The 19,931-nt window shown below is 38.7% G+C and overlaps 1 protein-coding gene across 1 annotated transcript; it reads right to left on the bottom strand.

Moving 5' to 3' along the window:
* Nucleotides 1-3,915: 3,915 nt before the first annotated feature.
* On the bottom strand, nucleotides 3,916-12,652 carry LOC137260133 (uncharacterized). Its single transcript, XM_067797834.1, has 4 exons — nucleotides 12,317-12,652; nucleotides 8,383-8,856; nucleotides 7,441-7,604; nucleotides 3,916-6,784 (listed from the first exon to the last, which is right to left on the bottom strand). Exons 2-4 carry the CDS (start codon nucleotides 8,847-8,849, stop codon nucleotides 6,225-6,227), a joined length of 1,191 nt encoding a protein of 396 aa, XP_067653935.1. The 5' UTR covers nucleotides 8,850-8,856; nucleotides 12,317-12,652; the 3' UTR covers nucleotides 3,916-6,224.
* Nucleotides 12,653-19,931: the final 7,279 nt, after the last annotated feature.

Raw genomic sequence — 19,931 nt, 5'->3', positions numbered from 1 at the left:
GTTTCAAGGACAGACATCTTATGAACGCACCACCACTGCCCTCTACTACCACCCCTGAACACAACGCATGATATGCACGTGCACAATGCAGTACCCCCATACATGTGCATGGGGTCCCTTTCTTGATTTTGACGTTTTTTGAAGAAGGTCTTGAAATCACTTAGAACTTTAATTATGACATTTATCTTGCATCACGCATTGGTTAGTGTTTGTTTCTAGTCGTTTGTTTTGAAATGAAAATCGTATACATGCAAATTACATGCCATACACCAATCATTTTTCAAAAGCGACTACATTCCAAATAACTATGGTTGTAAGGAGGTACAAATGGTGATGCACTCTCAGAATATCATATCATATTGACTCCGATAAATCTCCTAAATATTTTTAATCGTAAATAAAAAAAGATGACGATCCCCTACTTTTTTAAGAGTATAAGAGTATCACATTCTGGGCGCAGTGGATCTAAAAACAAAGCAAAACTAGCCTGTTGTTCAAAAAAAAATAAACAGGCTTATAAAAACACGGCATATCATGTCCCGTTACCCTAAAAACACAAAAAACAGCACCTGAAGACACGAAGTGGATAACGTAAACAAGCACATCTGTGGTACCTGTCCTCTACTCAATCGTCCCACTTGTCCGGTCAGGTAATCCGATGTAATCCAATTTAAGTGTTGCGCGTGGGTTGCTGGCCTGTTATAGTCAGTTTCAGTGAGCTCAGTTCAGTTGTCAGTCAGTTACTTTCACTTACCCACGGAACCAACACTGTTCTACTGATAAGGTGACATGTTGTTTTCCTTAAGGTGGAGTGTAAGTAAGAGATGGGTTTGCTTTATGGCTTTGCAGTTATGGCAAATGCACAAGTACCTTGTTTCTTTCCTAACTGTCTTAGAGGTCAATATTAACTTTACTTTGGTTAACAAATTTGTATTAAGTCTAGGAACAGTGACAGCGTCCACAGAGACCAATCTTCTCTGTACAGAGCGAGAACCAAGAAAAGACCTGCTCTGCCACGACACTGACCTTCCAATAGATATACACCAAGACTACGGCCGGTAACAATGTTCTCCTAACACTGGACGGCAACAGAGACAAGATGCTCATCTTCACGGCCGACTCCATCGAGTTATTACCATTTAGCACATCCCACAGAGGGAAACCTTTTACACAGAAACATGATTCGTATCGAATGCTATCATATTTAGGGCACATGTAAAAAAACAGTGGAATGCATCCTCTGGGCCTTGGGATTAGGAGCAAGAAGCATTATCTTAGATGACACGATTAAAGGAGCAAGAAGCATTATCTTAGATGACACGATTATACCTGTCACTGCATCCACATCGAAGGCGGCAGTGAATTATTTGACAGAATTTACCAAAATTTTGATCGAACTTTATGTTGGTATTTACTTATGGTTTGATCAGATTCTTAAACTGTCCAACAGAGAAACCATGTTTCGCATTTATAGGTAGTTTATGCCGCCCGGTTTGGCGTGCTTAGTAGATTTGCATCTTATAGTCTGATAATTTTGATTATTCCTAAGATTGTAGGTACTGTTATCAGAAACATTCCCTGGAGCAAGAGCACAAAGAAAGTCAGGAACCATATTGTTTACCATTTTGTAAAATAATGTTAATTTAGAAAGTTTTGTATATATATATTGTAAGGAATGTCAAAATATCAAGTTATGCAGCATTGTTACTTAGTGCAGTAAAATGATAAAAGTTTATATTACTCTCCTTGTCCAGTATTCGACTTTCCTATACAGGCTGTAGTCGGGACATCAAAAACAAGACGGTAATCCCCCTTACGTGATTATCTGTCGGCATATCAAACAAATGGGACAGGCGTGACAGTGACGTGTCAGAGACAAGTGCCACACAGGGAAGTTTCCCAATTTTAAGCATGTTTTTTATCAACTTCAGCTGAAACTTGATCCCATGTTGCACCCACAGTACACGAACGAAAGTTTTGTTTCACACGGGACGCGTTGTATACTTTCAGACAGTAGTGTATCTATTAGGGAAGGAGTCGAAAGAGCAGACGTATTTTGATTCGGTTATCAAATCCATGTTTAACAACACATAAGCATAAAACCCAAAATCAATGTCGATTTTGTACTTCAGTCTGTTCTTTATAAATGTATGCAAATGTATTTTTGCCCAAGCTAGCAATTTACATTCCGGTCCTCACATCTTGTTGTACAACCACGCTTTTACCCTTGTCCAGTTTGTTGAATGTTGCTTTCGATTAGTGTGGGTCACGGAGAAATGGTTGGCTGGTTGTCTAACGCCTCACTCAGCAATACCCAACCCAGTGATCAACGGCAAGAACATCAATCTACTTAACTAGGATAGAAAGGCATGTGTCAACCAAGTCATCGAGTCTCATCACCCAATCCCGTTAGTCTCCTACTACCATTAACAGAAAGTCATCTCAGCTGCACTAACTTGTTGCACTGATTGGAAAATAACTCACGTAGAAAGTACACAAAATGTCACATCCACGAAACGTGTGGACATTTCCGCTGACAGCTCTGTAACGCTGGCCTAGGTTTTACTTTCGTGATGTTGCTGCACCTTTGCTGAAAGCGGCGTAACATTAGACTCTCTCCACTTAAAGTTAATACAAAGCTGTGTGGAATCACAAGTAAAAAAGTAGAGCAAGAAAGAAGAGCACGTTGTGTGATCTAGACAATACCTATACATGGAAATGTCTAAATATTGAAAACTTATCTGTATCAACAATAATTGCTGAAAACAGTGTAACATTGATGGAAACTGAATATTCACAAAAGCAATATTTCAGCTATTAAACTGTAAAAAACTGAATGGCAGAGAAATAATTAGATTAGAAAACTAGCATGTAGCTGTACAATTTCATGAGCAATACATCACCATACTAAGGAACGGACCATTCGGACTTCCAATATCTTTGTTCCTTGTATTGAACCTAGTGATTGGAGACAAATACAACCATAACTTTAAAGCACATTCTTACGAGAGTGTTTTTTCTGTAAACTGTATTATTCATTGAGTGATGATTACTACTGGGTCACAATATGTAGAGTTTTGAGTGATTGTTATTATGGGTCGCATTTCGTATCTTTAGAGTTACCTCCCTTTGAGTATATGTTTTGATTAGTTGTGCGTACTTCCGGAAGACTAGGTTCTAAGTTAATGGCGATTGTCGTATTGTGTTCAAATGTTCAGGAATCAGTGACTTTGTATATAAAGGTTGGCTGTCATGTTGACGACATGGACACACAAGCGGATAACTAGAGTACATGAAACTGCCTCTCCGTTAACGCTTGACCTGCATAACCGCTGCCTGGCCGTTCGCAGTGTTGCATTCAGTATAACTGTTTCTCACTCTCAAACCAAGACTTGGGGAGTTGATTATATTTGTAACCCATTACTTCAGATCTGACTCAGTTGCATTGTACATGTAAACCTCTATTGCGAATCTTTGTACCCTTCTTTTTTTTCTTTCTGCCCAATACAAAATGGACTTGCTGGTTCTGAGGGTCATTTTTTTAAACTGTAACAGTTAAAAAAATGGGAAGTTTTAATATATTGACACTTATGTACCCACAAATCATAAATGGAGGAAGGAATTTGCAATGTTGTGTGGTAAAGCTGTTATCAATACCAGCTGTTGCACAAATACCGCTGCAAGTTACAGACTGTAAACAACTTGACAGAAATTGATCTGTATCCTAAATTGTAACGGAGCAGACATACTTCAATTACGTTGAAATGTAATAAATTAAATTACAATTACTTTCATTTTCCTCAATTACAATTATCATCACACCTTAAGATGAAATGTAATTAATTAAGTTGCACTTACATTAGCAATGTGATTAGAGTACAAATTACTTTAAAACACAACAAAATCAAACAGATATGTTTCTGTATTTCTTTAATCAACAAGAGTGCGTGAGTGTGTGAGTTTAGTTTTACGCCTCACTCAGCAATATTCCAGCTATATGGCGGCGGACTGTAAATAATCGAGTTTGGACCAGACAATCCAGTGACCAACAACATGAGCATCGATCTGCGTCAACCAAGTCAGCGAGCCTAACCACCCGAAACCATTAGTCTCCTCTTATGACAAGCACATTCGCCTCTTATGGCAAGCATGGGTTGTTGAAGGCCTATTCTACCCCAGGACATTCACGGGTCTAATTAACAAGATGTAGATGTTGGTAAACAGTGGTTAATAAAGACAATTAATATCGTTGTCTTCAAAAAGTGAAAGGCAAAATTAGGATTGTTTAATACATAAACTTAAAAGGTTTCATTCCGTTCATTATCATTAGTCGGAAGTCTATGAGATCTGTCGGAAGTCTATAAGATCTGTCGGAAGTCTATGAGATCTGTCGGAAGTCTATGAGATCTGTCGGACTCTCTATCTGACATAATCCACGTCAACATACTAACGGATTTACCAATTTAGAGTTAAGGCTTACAACATTTCATGATTATAAAATAGCACTACAGTTCAGTAAGATGTTGAATATCATATCCTATCAGAAATAAACAAAGAGGCCATTTTGATACGAGCTTAACAATAATACACTTAATTCGCCTATTTCTTCTAATAAGAACCAACATTCAGTCATGCACGACTGGTTCCCTCTAAATAACACATTTCCTTTATCTACAGACAGTGCTGATGCCTGTGTGTACAAAATGCTGTGAAAATACTGTCTTGTTCTAAACTTTAAAGGATTAGACATACAAATCTTTTTTCAAAACAGCTTCTAACGTATATACTGACATAAAGAATGTAATAAAAAAAACAACTTTCTTTTTCTTTTCTGCATGCGTTGTGTGATGGCCACCAAGCGAAAAGAGTGAGACGAAATTTGATGTAACTCATCATGAAGTCATAAGAACATTCAGCTACATTGATATATTAATTAATCAAATTACAGTTACATTTTGAACATTCAGTTACAAATTAGATAGATAGATAGATAGATAGATAGATAGATAGATAGATAGATAGATAGATAGGATATTTATATAGCGCACATATCCACGCACTAGTGCATGCTCACGGCGCGGGTATTTTTCCCTCGATCACTGGATGTCAATCTCAACAGCACATCGTATTTCACTCTCTACTCCCTGGGGTTATACAACTCTTGCTCCCACTAGGCGCACCTACATAAATGTTTTGATTCATCACATTCAGTTTAATTACAAATTACAATTACCCCATGCCTGTAACTGAGTAATTTGTTTTGGGGGGAAGGACTTTTTCTGTTTGTAAATATTAATATGGTGAACAAATATACATTTATAGAAACCCATTCCGACTCTGTACTTGAAATATTTCTACGTCCATACTTAATCCTGTCGCTATATAGCTATTATTGCACATGGGACGCAAAGGTTTGTACTGTACTGTACTGTACTGTACTGTACTATACTGCATTGCATTGCATTGCATTGCATTGCATTTTTATAGCGCTTTGCTTGCTTAAGGCCCTTGGATTTGTTTCCCTCATTCAATGGATGTCCGTCTCAACGTCACGTCATACTATCAATCTCAACTCCTTGGTGAGTATACAGCTCTTGCTGCCGCTAGGCGCACGGTGTTTATTGTGACGACATATAGCATTATTTTAAATGATCTGGTATGGCAATCAATGTCTTCATCGCTATCATTGTCTTGCATTGTCCTAGCGATCTAGACAGCACGATACAGAAACAATGACCGTCTGAAACTCAGCTCACCGCGTCTGACGTCAGGTCACGTGATGGTAACTTGGCCCATCAACTTTCGATAAATCCTGGTATACGAGTTGGCATTTATGTTTCCAATGGGCAACGTATATTAATCTTTTTCCTGTCTTTCTTGAAACAATGGTTTTGATATCATATATTTGATACACAATTTATGGAATGCAGAGACGTTAAGAAGTTTGTGAATGTTGAAACACCTTGCCTGGATGTCCGTCTTGGAAACACCTTTAAATATCAGGTATGCAATTCCCCATAACTCCTTCTGTCAAACTGAATGGCCAAAATTTACCATAGTCACATTGGTGTCCGTCAATATACATTGTATATTTTCCCCCAGGAACCAAAGCAAATCGGATGTGCAAGATGACAGGTAGTGCCTCAACGTCATCTACTCATCTACTTCAAATAGTCACGTGACTCCTAGACGTAGGACATACCATTTATGGTATTCTCAAAGTGTTACTCCCACTTGCCTTTAGCTTGCAGCTCTTTGATATGATTCAAGTAGATTTGAGCTTTCAAGAAGTTCACCCCAGGGCCGTAATGAATTGCGTCCACGCTCCGCACCCCGCGAGTCATGTTGAAGGTATCAAGCATTGGCACATTGTATTTCCCTACGACGGACTCCATATGTCTGTTGAAGGATTCTGCGTGTTCATAGTCTACTGTTTTGACATGATGACGTCGCCAAAGACCGTATCGGTGAATACCTGACCACACTAACTTTGGCCATTGTCGGTCAGTGCTGTTTTGGACAGTGTGGATGACAGAAAGAGCATATCTCTCAACGTCTTTTCGGTTAAACATTGACCACATGCCACAGCCGTACAGAATCATAGATCGAGGTTTGTCCAGGATCTCTGTGACGTCCTTGACCATCCTTGGTGCCGCTCCTCCCTGAGTGTACATCTTAAACACCGCCTGCACCGTTCCATTACATAGAGTCGGGCTGTAGTCAAGGTACTGTCTGCAGTTTTTTATTGGAAAGACGTACATGCCTGAACACTTTTCCGCTTCCTCTGAAGAAGAAAATAACGCGGCACAAAACAGTGAATTTTCCACCCTTCCAAGCACGCATACATTCAGAAACAATGATTGTTCATACATACAAGCGAACACACGTATGCATACAATCATGCACACACACACACACACACACACACACACACACACACACACACACACACACACACACACACACACACACACACACACACACACTCACACAGTCACATGCACACACACACTCACATGCACACACACGCATACACACACATACTAGTATATATACACACACACATCCATACATATATCCGTCCTCACTCACTCCATAAAAAATTAACTCACTCCATAAAACCAAACTCTAGGCATACAGGACACACGTTCAGAAACAATGTTTGTTCAGGTATGCCAGGCTACGCGAGGCACGCACGCACGCATGCATGCATGTACACCACACGTACACATCTGTCCATCCACTTTCCCTCCCTCCCTCCCTCACTCCATAAAAAAGCACTAACTCACTCTCTTCATAAACCATACTCAGGGCACACTGTACATGCATTCAGAAACAATTATTGTTCATACATACAAATGTACACACGTACGTACGCACGCACGCATGCATACATGAGCACACACACACATCCATCCATCCATCCTCACTCACTCGTACCTTTGGGGGTGTCCGGGCGAAGTCCACCATATTGATTGTCTCCCTTGAGTATGATAATAAATGCCAGAAACATCATCCTGACCAGAGAGTCCCCGTAGAAGTGGTAGGTCCCTCCCTTTAAGAGTTCACAAGCTGTCTGTGATGTGAAGTTTTCAAGCTGACATCTAAACAAAATAAAGGAGGAATTCACAATGCTTAAAACACCTTGAGATATGAGGGCTCAAGGACGGCAGTAACCGGGTAGATAATGGGACGATATATTTTACACCTTGAATAAGACTCGATGGTCGATGCTCATGCTTCTGACCACAGGATTAACTGGACCAAACTCTATTTTTCTAGACCACCGCAAAGTCTAATTCCTTTGGTATTAATTCTACTAATGAATACTTTTCTAAATTTATGAATCACTTTGAAGCTGGTGCTTCCCCAACTTGAAACTCGCCCCCAAAAGTACTGAACTCGCTTCCTCACTGAGGAAGTGTGACCCCCAAAGGAGCATTTTGAACATTCTCCGGTTTATAAAGAGGATCTGTGCGTTCACAGCTTCTGTCGTGGAAATCTAACTATTTACACAACCAGATGGGTTCACTGTCTACTAGATTACCGATTGACAGATATCCATTTTGTGGACAATGCGGTGGCTGAGTGGGTTAAATCGGTTACTTTTTGTGATGCTGACTTAGTGCCTTAGAGTAAGTGTTGTTACTCAACGCAAAATGTGCAAGAGTCTGTACTTGACTGAGGGAGTGTTATCCCAGCTGTGGCAATATATATTTTTAACTATAAGGGGTCCAGTTACGAAACATGAAATACATAACAGCTCCTTTATCATTTAATGATTTTTTTCAGGATCTAGTCACATTATTGCCGCTTCAGTCTATCCCGTCCCAATAATGACATGAGTTAAAGAGAAGACCTGTCTATTTTATATTTATTTACCTCTCATCATTAGGGATCCACTTGGAATACTCAGCATGAACTTCTGTCCGAAGGTCATAACATTCGGAACACACACATTGTCCAACTGGCTTCTTCACACACTGGTTGTTATAGCAACAGGGGTTATCTCCCCTTGGATTGCACAGCACACGATGCCAATGCCCTGGTCGATTTCGTGCTGTTTCATTAAAGTACGATATATTTCCACAAGTTTTTTTCGTGCCTTCATAAAGTGGAAACGAGTTTCCAGTAAAGAGCGATTCACGTAGAAATGTTTCGATTTCATCATCCTCATCTTTTGTCAAAGGTCGTGTTTTCCAAATTCCATAACGTTGTGCGCTTAGAACGCTTGGGCATGGCATAATGACATTTCGGTCGTAGAAATAATCACCGGTGTATACAGTCAGTAAAACATAGACCAATGAGCCAATGACAGTTAGTATCGTCACGGGTTTGAGGATTTGCATCGTCAGTCTGTTGATAAACAAGGGTAGCGATTAAGCATACAATGTTCATAGACAACATAGGCATCTGTTTATTATGTATAAAACCAGAACTCAATCGTTTATAATCATGACCCGATTCATCACGTGACACATGGTCATGAAACAATTCAGCACGAGTGCATAATCATGAAACTATTCACTGTGTGACACATAATCATGAAACTATTCACTGTGTGACACATAATCATGAAACTATTCACCATCATATAAGACAAAGCGATATGGATGTCAACTTCTTCGTTATTGTTTACACAACGTTTCTGAACTATTCCTTGGCCCTTCGTCAGGTGGATGCTGGCTAACAGGTGAACAGGACATATATACAGTGTATATATATGAGGCACATAATCGTTGTATAACGTCCACAAAACATAGACCAGTGAGCCAACGACAGCTAATATGGGTTTACGTAGTCTTATCGTCAAACTGTAATTCTACCATGACTCAACCAAATACTGGATTCGGATTGATTGGTTCCAATTGAAATTTAGTCGCCATTACTTAGTACAGCATGTCTCTGATTTTCAAACACGCTTGGTTTATCTCCTAACGTCAGTACTTAAGCATACAATGTCCAGATGCAACATAAATGTCTTATTTGTTTCATTCCCCTTTCAGCATCCAGTCAGCGTTATTGTATCTCAGGAGATGAGAATACAGTACCAATGTTGGAAAAACAAACTCGGAGCTTTGTCTCAGGTTCAAGGTGACATCAACTAACACACTATTACTTAATAACGAGGGATATTGGATTTACAAGACCGATAAAATTCAAATGATGATGACAAGGAGGAAAAAGATGACGAAGAGCCATTAGGGGAAATGTGCCAATTGATTCCACCTTCCTCCACATCTCCTTGAACATTACTCGACCGCCTGCCCTCGAGACTGGCATGACACATAACAGCCAGGAACAGTACAGGTGCTTCATGTCACGCTCAGAATGCCACGCCTTTAGCAGTGCTATATGTAATTTTTAAAAAGTAGGGAATATTTCATTTACAAAATTTATGAAGTGCAAATGATGACGCTTAGGAGGAATAGGATGATGAAGGGAAAATGTTGAAGGGAAAATGTGACAATCTTTTGAAAATGTTTCGTTTGTATGGATCTATATCACTTTTTCTCATTATCATTGGAATATGCTAGTGTCCTGCTCGCACAATGGAACATCCCCTATTTATGTGAGTGGTATATTAGGTCTCAGCTGACAGTGAACAGCTTGTACAACCTAAATTAATAATCTTCCCAATCCCGAATGACGGAAGTTTACTTGATGAGAAATTTCAGAGTTGCCTTTATGCACTAAACTCAACAGGTGACCAAACATCCAAGGACAGTAAATAGCGCTGCGGATTTGTGAGCTTACAAGACAAATCCTTTTAGGGCATTTCTTTACGTGTAATTTAAGATAAACAAAACTGCCCGTGCTGTGTGTGACAATTGGATTGAGAAATTTCGTGTGGTATTTCCACCCTGGAAAGATATATTCCCTCATTATTAGACTTGCACAGAGGATGTAAAACTATAAGAATTCCAATTTACAATCACATACTCTACACCACGAAGGAAACAATGGCACATGAAATACATGAACTGGGGAACTTCATTTTTCGGTAACACTCACAGGGAAAGCTTATCCCGTGTTTATTTAGAACGTGAGCATGTTAAAGAATTCTGGTTGATTCAACATGAAACACAAAATCATGAAATAATTGATCATGACAGAAGTAATCGAAAATTAATCCATCATGAGACACATAATCATGAAACGATTCACCACGCGATAAGTAATAGTGAAACGATTCATCATGAGGTATGTAATGGTGAAACGATTCACCATGAGGCAAGTAATGGTGACACGATTTATCATGCGATGAGTAATGGTGAAACGATTCATAATGAGGCAAGTAATGGTGAAACGATTCACCATGAGGCAAGTAACGGTGAAACGATTCACCATGAGGCAAGTAACGGTGAAACGATTCACCATGAGGCAAGTAATGGTGAAACGATTCACCATGAGGCAAGTAATGGTGAAACGATTCATCATGAGGCAAGTAATGGTGAAACGATTCACCATGAGGCAAGTAATGGTGAAACGATTCATCATGAGGCAAGTAATAGTGAAACGATTCATCATGAGGCAAGTAATAGTGAAACGATTCACCATGAGGCAAGTAATAGTGAAACGATTCACTACGCTCAGAGAATAGAATCATCTTCAATCATTCCAATGCTGCAAAATAATCATGAATGCCAGAATCTCAATAACGTTTCATAACGCTCCCCTCACCATGACTGGTACGGTCATAAAAGAAATTCAGACTCACAAACACTTAGGTATTACCTTTCAGGATAACTTACTTTGGCATTGCCTCATCAATGAAATGATCAGTAAAATGAGGCCCATGATTAATTGTTTTCGTAGTTTTAAATATAGGCTATCACGCAAAACATAGGAAGCAATGTACGAATCCTTTATTCAACCATTATTTGATTATTGTTGTCATCTCTGGGACAACTGCACAAATGACGGCGCCGTCTGAGGCACGAGCCATGATAAGTTGTACAATGAGACAAGTCAGACCTCCTTAGCGAAAAGGAGAGAAAGATGCAAATAAACATTGTGTTATAAAATGGTAAGCCACATGGTTCCTGATTATCTTTGTTATCTTATTCCAGGGAATGCATCTGACCATAATAATTATAATCTTAGAAATAACGAAATTTTCCAAACTATCAGATGCAGATTTACAAATTACGCCAATTCGTTTCAACCCGATACAATCAGATTGTGGAATAATCTACCTACAAATGCGACTAGTGATTCTTCTGTTGGACAGTTTAAGAATCAAATCACATCCCGCGCAGACTATGGCAGTCGATTCTGTCAAATAATACACAGTCGCCTTAGGCTGGAATGCAGTGACTTAAACAGTGACAAATATAAACGTTTCATTTCTGATGATGCTTCTTGCTCCTGCTCACATGTTTCCGAGGATGCTTTCAATTATTTCTTCACGTGTCTTAAACATAACAGTATACAATATGAAACATATTTCTATAAGAAAGATTTCATACTGCGCGAATGGCAATAATTCAGTTTCATATCAAACAGATATGGACACTCTACATCCACACTCAGTTCATCACTGCATCAAAACGGTTTGATTCTTAAAAGTTTTAGTAGGTAATAACTTCTTTGTGTTAACAAATATGAACAAATATTAGTAAAGTTGCTACGTTTTATTTCCTAATGTAACTTAAAACCTATCATACAAATGCTGTCTTTTCTTATTATGATGACTGATGTGTTTATCGCACGAAACATTCTGACTCATCTAATACAATATTATGTCAATGTATAGTAATATCATGTAAAAACTTTAATATTAGTAAGTCAACTCCTTATACACGACGCTTACCTGGTGTTATCTAGCAGCTTTAGTGAAGTGTTGATAACACGTATCCTCACTATTATCCAGGGGCTTTGGTCAGGTGTTAAAATGACACGTGTAGTCCGACTGAATCTCACATCATCACTGCAAGAATTATCAAAAACAGACCAAATAGTATCATTTCATGCACGTCAACCAATCAAGGAGAGAGTGCCTTGCTTTAACCTTCCTGTAAATTCATTGATTTGTATATTGTTAATAACATCAACAGCTGTTTTATATTAACATATGTCGAAGACGCGGGTTGAAATAGGGTTCACATGCTGTATATGTACTGTGTGAACAATGCCATTGTGTAGAATTGATCTTTATTAGCCAACGCTTCCAGTGAAAGATGAGTAAAGGGTCAGGCTGACACATATCTGCGAATCCAAACTGCGTCGATCGATGAGTCGAGTTTTAACAATATATAATCACATGGCATGCGATTAGAAACTGTATGCATTGCAACCTGTTCACGGGGCATTTGAGGATAACATACCTGGATAACGCTAACAAGCTCTTCACCCGTAGATGTGTTTTACGCTTACGTGCAAAAAAACAAAACAAAAAACAAAAAAAACGAACTTTGCAGATTCTGGTACCTTTCGGTATGGACTTACAGACACAAATTATCGGAAATGCAAATTCAAGTTATGCAGTTGAAAAATAATGCGTCGACAAAACCCCGAGAAATCCGAGTTCAAAATATTCACTAATTTCAGTTAGGGTGAAGAGTGGTTTGAACAGCTCTACTGCGCTGCGCACATGGCGTGGTGAATGGATTCGCTCAGCGTGAAGCGGGATGCCCGGAGTATAACGTCATATGCAGGAGTTGTCTCATCTTGGTTGTGTACAAAAACAAGTAAACAATCTACTCGTTACATAAAATACATGAAATGTTTGAATGTTGCACCACCACCACTTGGATTTGGAGATCCAGGGAATTTGCTCTGTGTGTGTGTGTGTGTGTGTGTGTGTGTGTGTGTGTGTGTGTGTGTGTATGTGTGTGTTTGTGTACGTGCTCGCGTGCGTGAGCGTGTGTGTATGCGTGTGTTGTGTTTGTTTTATGTGTTTGTGTTTTTGTATGTGTTGTGTTGCATGTTTGTGTTGTGTTGCATATGTGTCTTTTGTGTGGCGTGTGCATGGTGTGTGTGCGTGTGCGTATGCGTACGTGTGATATCTCTTTTAAAAGTCATTGCTGTCTCTTTGGTCATTTTGGCAATGTAAAACACCAATACACTTTCACTCTTTGACCACATGTAAAAACATAATGGAAAAAATATCTTGTGATCTAGTGAATATCTAATATCTAGTGATTATCAATATAGACTGACGATATTAATAACCTATTGATTATTAATAAGGTCAGTGTATATTGACAATCAAGCACATATTTTAGCAATGACAACAGTGTAATAACAGAACAGAACAACCAAAATATCATAAAAGTTACATTATCAAGAAAAAGTCTAATGTTTCAAATCAGATTTATATTGCAATATCGAAAGAGCACTGTATCAAATCTGCGCGTTACATAAACAGGTTTATAATGATCAAAGTCCAACATCAATTTGGTAACTTTTCATACATAAAATGCAAGTCGAGTAATACAAAATACATGAAAAACAGAATACAAGGACTAACCTGGACAGTAACACAATATGACCAACAACTCTGCAATTCAAGTGTGAAACTGAGGGGATGACTCGCCGCATGTGCAAGGAACATGCAGTCAAATCTGTTGGAGCAAGATAAGATGATAAGATAAACTTTGTTCTCTAGAAACCGCCAACGGGGGACATGGGATAGACATACATACAATTACATAATTTACAAGACAGCAGCTTACACGAGAGCTAGATATAAGATAACAACAATATTTCATGTTAAAATGTATTAAATATAGGATTCAATAATTTAGAAAGGTCGTTAAGGTCACTTATGCTGGCAGTGGACAATGGCTTCCTAAAGATGGACAAAATCAAGGAATTATTGGTATTAAATGTTCAGAGACTGACGTCGCAGTTGGAGAAAAGCTTCACATCTGAACAAGTAGTGAAATTCGTCTCCAACTGCACAATGTAGACACTGTCGGTCTTCACGTGGGATACCCAACAGGTTCGTGGCCGGGAAGACTAACATCATGAAGCTTCTCGGTTCAAAGAGCGTTGTCTTCGCGGTGCTTCCAATACAACGTTATGGCTGAATGAACGCGGCCCGCCTCACTCGGAGGCTCTGACAAAGAAAACAGGATTAACGTGGACACGCTTTAATTCTGGCTCATATATCAATATAAATAAAGTTTTTGATATATTTTCACCTCTTTTCTTCATTCTACATTTTATTGAATTCGACAGTAATTGGTCGTTATCTATAGTAATTCACATTTCTGTCAGTTTCTCTTCGAGTTTAAAACATTTTGAGAAGTTCAGACACAGTGCCAACTTGATCTTGTAGTGGTCTCAGAAATCCACCCCAATCTTTATGGTGTTAGACGAATTTTATAGAACACTGTTAAATATAAGAATCCATGTCAACATGTTTCCTTTTGGCATACATTCGCATCTACTGAGACTATTAGTAAACTATCTCATGTTTTATGTCAATATATTAGTCATGACTATGAACAACATCCTACGGCATACCCTTGATTGCACTACATAAAACAATTATTTGACAGAATCGGTTTATCTTAAACATATATAAATCCCTCTCCATTTCTGTTTTGTTGGTGAGGAATTCAATTATCTGTCTAAACTTATATGACTTAATTCAAAGAGAAAATCATTCATCCCCTTCAAATATTACAATTGCGCCAATCTATGAACACTTAACAATGTAATGTCTGTCAATTTTAAGCTTAGCAAATGTTTATCACCATTTACGTTAATAACTCATCTTTATGGCGCTTGTTTATATTTATGTATTTTTGTTAATATTGTATATTTTTTGCTCTTGTACCACCGATCGTGATTCATGCGAATAAAGAAGTTGAAGTATAAGTTCAAAAGAAGCGAAGACTATAACTATATTTTGAAAAGAATTGTTTCTACTCCAGACATGGTTTATGCTTCCCGTCACCTTATCTTTAGCTTTGGCGGTTCTTCCCTAATTAGCTCTCCTGGGAAACCCGAACTACACATTTTAGCCATCAAGGACATCTGGAAAATAAATTTTAGCCTTCCTGGTACGACATCCCAAACCATCGGCCAGTCTCAACTGGTAATTTATGTTCAGATGTTCTAAACTTAAAAACTGGGTAGTGTATATTTTGAGAGGGATAAGATAACTTTCTAAGGTTGGTTGGGGTTTTAAATGTTTATTTTAAAAAACCCTTTGAGCTTGAATTCACATCAGACTTCTAACTTTGGATAAACTACGTTCTTTAGGTGCTTTCGACCATAGAGACTAGCCAGAGCGTCGAGCTTACAGACGGATTTAGAAACACGTTGGGATAGACTGCAGTTATCAAGGACATGTTTCACTAAACATAACCATGGAATTTTTTTGTGTTGTCAAAGATGGGGTCAATACAGTTATATATAATGTGGGATGGTTTCCAGTGTGTGTTCTCAGAGGATAAGTTATGTCAATGTGAAATAAATCGCTTGTAGATTCTGATACTCAAAGGTTCCCTTCCAAATTCATCTTAAAGCATATGATTTGGAGTGCTATTTCTCAAACCGGAGGCTAATTGCAGAATTTTTAAGTGAATTCATTCTAATATTTCTAAGTTCTCGTGTCCCGATACCTCTAAGCCATAGCACATATTTGGAACAACAATAACATCCAATTCATCGAAAAGGCAAAATAAAGGTAAGTTAAAATTCCTTGATTTCCTTATGGGGCAATACAGTGCTTTGGGGGCACTTTCCGTAAGTATTTTAATAGCTTGGACAAATCGCCCATTCCCGTGGAATTTAATTCTAATGTAATCGTATGTATCTAAAATATTTATAGTGTCAGTCCCAGGGGAAAAGTGAAGTTTCGGAAGTTTCGCGGGGCCGCTTCCAAAGATACTTGTGGTTGGGATAAGCTTACCGTTTCTAATTGTTGATACTGCGCTTTGTAGAACATCTTTCCAATATTATCCGAAATAGACAATTAATGTGATGCTGATAGTTTCATCTGTGTTTGTTTAAACATTCTTGTAGTTTTTTTTTACTTTAATCGGAATTGTGCTCTATCAATGGCCGAATTTGACTTTTTAACTTTATATTTAGCATTTTGGGATAATTTTACACTGCTCCGGCATTCTTGACCATATTTTTATCCGTATTTCTTGAATGAATGACATCTGATTTTATACATTTCTTTTCTTTAAATGTTGTACAGGTGGTGTCAGTTACCACATTCCAGATATCACGAGTCACGCTGTTGATCACCTGTAATAACTTTTCGGTCTTCTACTTTCAAATGGAATCAAATCTGTCTGGATTATCCTTTGTATTTGCATGGGTGGGGAATTGTGGCCTTGAAAGAGAGCTTTAAAGGGCAATGCACGTCAGAAAATAGGGGTGATTAATCTACGATCTCAATATCTGTAAAATATTATAAACACAGGTAGTACGCATATTATAATCAACCACATATCTTTACAGGTTGGCTTACCAACGGTATGATATTTGCCAGACCTAAACGACGATTACATACTAAATGTTAATCAATCAAGATGCTTACAGTCTGACTCCAAAATTATTTTCCTAATTATGTCATTTGTTGATCCCTCATCGGGTGGGCTTAAGTTCAGTGTTCATTTCAATTAAGTCCAGTCGAAATTCGTCTATATGGTGTCCAGCAAGAAAGAGACCTTCGCATCACGATGTTCCAGGTTTGACAACATGGCCACCATACTGGGTGTCGGGGCAGGGGCTTGACTTTGGAGAGCGTGTTGGTAATTGTTAGTCGCGGGGTGGTATAAGTTGTATCGGGGTATTTGCTTGTGGTTTATAGACAATATCTAGAGAATGTCTTATCAAATCTCCAGTATCCAGACCCGAGGCAGAACAGACCTTCAGCAACCCATGCTTGCCAGAAAAGGAGACTATCTTTGTCGTTAGAGGCGACTAATGGGATCGGGTGGTCAGGCTCGCTGACTTGGTTGACACACGTCATCGGTTCCCCATTGCGCAGATCGATGCTCATGTTGTTGATCACTGGATTGTCTGGTCCAGACTCGATTATTTGCAGACAACCACCATATAGCTGGAATATTGCTGAGTGCGGCGTAAAACTAAACTCACTCACTCACTCACTCAATATAGAACGAGGCACATGACGTCCATCAGTAGCCTGTCTTGTCGAGGTTCCATTACAGAACAACAAACATATGTAGTGGATTGGAGGGGAGGTAACCCGTGTATTATTAAGGAAGTCAACCTAAAATATTTACAGAGTGTGCTCTCCTTTCTTTGAAATTATTTTACAGACCGCCGCCACTTAGCAGGAATGTTGCTGAGTGCAGTACAAAAACAGGGACGAACGGGATCGGGTGGTTAGGATTGCTGACTTGGTTGAAACATGTCATCGTTTCCCAATTGCGCAGATCGATGCTCATGCTGTTGATCACTGGATTGTATGGTCCAGCCTGGAAAACTTACAGACCGCCGCCACATAGCATGAATATTGCTGAGTGCGGCGTAAAACCAAAATCACACACTCACTCAGTCTCCAGTATCAATCATGTGGTGCTTGTGTCGTCTCTCGCTGTGTCAGATTCAGCTGAAGAGAACTTTTTGTTCCGTTTAGCTTTTTTTTTTTTTGTGGAACAGGTTTAGCATTTAGTTGTTGAAATATAATGGCTTACATACCGGGTTGATTTGGTCATGAAGACATCGTTCATCCATTTAGAACGCAGTAACAGTAAAATAGTGTCAGAGTGACAGTAAAATCGTGTCAGAGTGACAGTAAAATAGTGTCAGAGTGACAGTAAAATTGTGTCAGAGCAGTTTGCTGTTGCGGCTTGTAGCCACCATCTTGTTTTGATCACCTGCATTCAAAGAGTCAATACAAAGCATATAACAACAAATAATTCAAAACATATACACATAATGTCAAGCTAATCAGAATATAATGATGAATTATCACATAATCAAAGTATGAAGAGGGCAGGGGACAGGACACAGCCTTGAGGACCACCGGTTCACACAAAGTTAACGTGTGAAAGCGTTGAATGGACCCAAACACGTTGCGGTCGGTTAATTAAGATGGCTTCTACCCAATTAATGACGTTACTATTTACGTCCATGATTAATTTTCATATCATCTAATATGACCTGATTGTGTTGAAAGCACAGGAAAAGTCCGCAACGAGGCTTCTTACATAAGATTTTGATTTCCAAGACCCGCGGCAAAGTCTCACAATGACTCTATGGTCACAACAAAATGAAAAAATACAGTAGTATGTCATATTTACTCCGCAGGCGTGTGGAACGTCAGAGACTGACAAAGCAATAAACCCACAAACAATGAAGTGAGCACTGTTCACAAACTTAGCCGGAAGACAACGGGATACTGACAAGGAAGTGATGGCCGGAGGCTATGTTGCTTGGCCGCTCCACAATGGTAATTGCTTGGACAGAGAGGAGTAATACTATATAATTAATGTTTATTGAAAGGAGCTTATCTGCGGTGTGTTGCCAGATATCCATGTAATATTGAATTTTATGCGTAACATTTGATATACAATAAATGAAATTATCGATGTTTTCTCTGACACGATATAAAAGGCATAAAATTGTACAAACATATTTAATTTTCTTACTCTGTAACAATATCGTTTTTTATCAGTAAAGGCATCCACTGAAATAGCCGATGTGATTATTTGTTTTATGAGTTGTTTAAAACCACACTCTGAAATATTCTGTAAGGCGACGGCCTGTTAATAATCTAGTCTGGTTCAGACATTACAGTGAACAACAGCATGAACATCGATCGACGCAACTGCAATATGGCGGCACGTATCAACCCAGTCAACGAGCCTGGCCATCCGATCCCGTTAGTTGCCTTTCACGGCAAGCATGGATTACTGCAGACAAATTCTAAGGATTTGTTCAGGATTATCAGGGATATGTATTCCAAAACTGATGCATGTATTAAGCTATCCAGCATATTTTCTTTTAGCGGGGTAAGGCAGGGGTGTATCTTAAGTCCGCTTCTTTTCTCTCTTTATGTAAATCAGCTTCATGGTGAAATGGAAGAATTAAATGACAGGGGTATTTTCATATCTACAGAGCTTTTAGAATTATTTCTGTAGTTATATGCTGATGATCTGTGTCTGTTTTCCAATAGTATTATTGGTCTGCAAAGGAAGATAAGTGTCTTAGAAAGTGTCTGTTTTAAATGGGGTTTAACTGTCAATTTTGATAAAACTGAAATTATAGTCTTTCGAAATGGTGACAAACTCAGAAAAAATGAATTTTGGCTATTTCTTGACCAAAGCCTGAAGATATCAACTTAAAATGATTTGGGACTGTAATTTTCCAGTAAATTGTCAAAATCTGTTCAGACTCTTGTTAATAAAGCTTCAAATGCTCTATCTTCTGTAAAAATTATAGCTCGTAAACTTCCGAACACTTCCCCTGTAGTTCTTTTTAATGTA

The sequence above is a fragment of the Haliotis asinina genome, chromosome 13, assembly GCF_037392515.1.
Source record: "Haliotis asinina isolate JCU_RB_2024 chromosome 13, JCU_Hal_asi_v2, whole genome shotgun sequence".
Lineage (NCBI taxonomy): Eukaryota > Metazoa > Mollusca > Gastropoda > Lepetellida > Haliotidae > Haliotis > Haliotis asinina.
This window is presented reverse-complemented; position numbering and strand designations above follow the sequence as displayed.

What these genes read in the sequence shown, in the direction of transcription:
- LOC137260133 (XM_067797834.1), bottom strand. Translation starts at nt 8,849, where the DNA reads ATGCAAATCCTCAAACCCGTGACGATACTAACTGTCATTGGCTCATTG. An exon ending in TGGATCCCTAATGATGAGAG is followed by an intron (nt 7,605 to 8,382) that starts GTAAATAAATAT and finishes TATTTTGTTTAG; the next exon opens with ATGTCAGCTTGAAAACTTCA. An exon ending in TCGCCCGGACACCCCCAAAG is followed by an intron (nt 6,785 to 7,440) that starts GTACGAGTGAGT and finishes TTTCTTCTTCAG; the next exon opens with AGGAAGCGGAAAAGTGTTCA.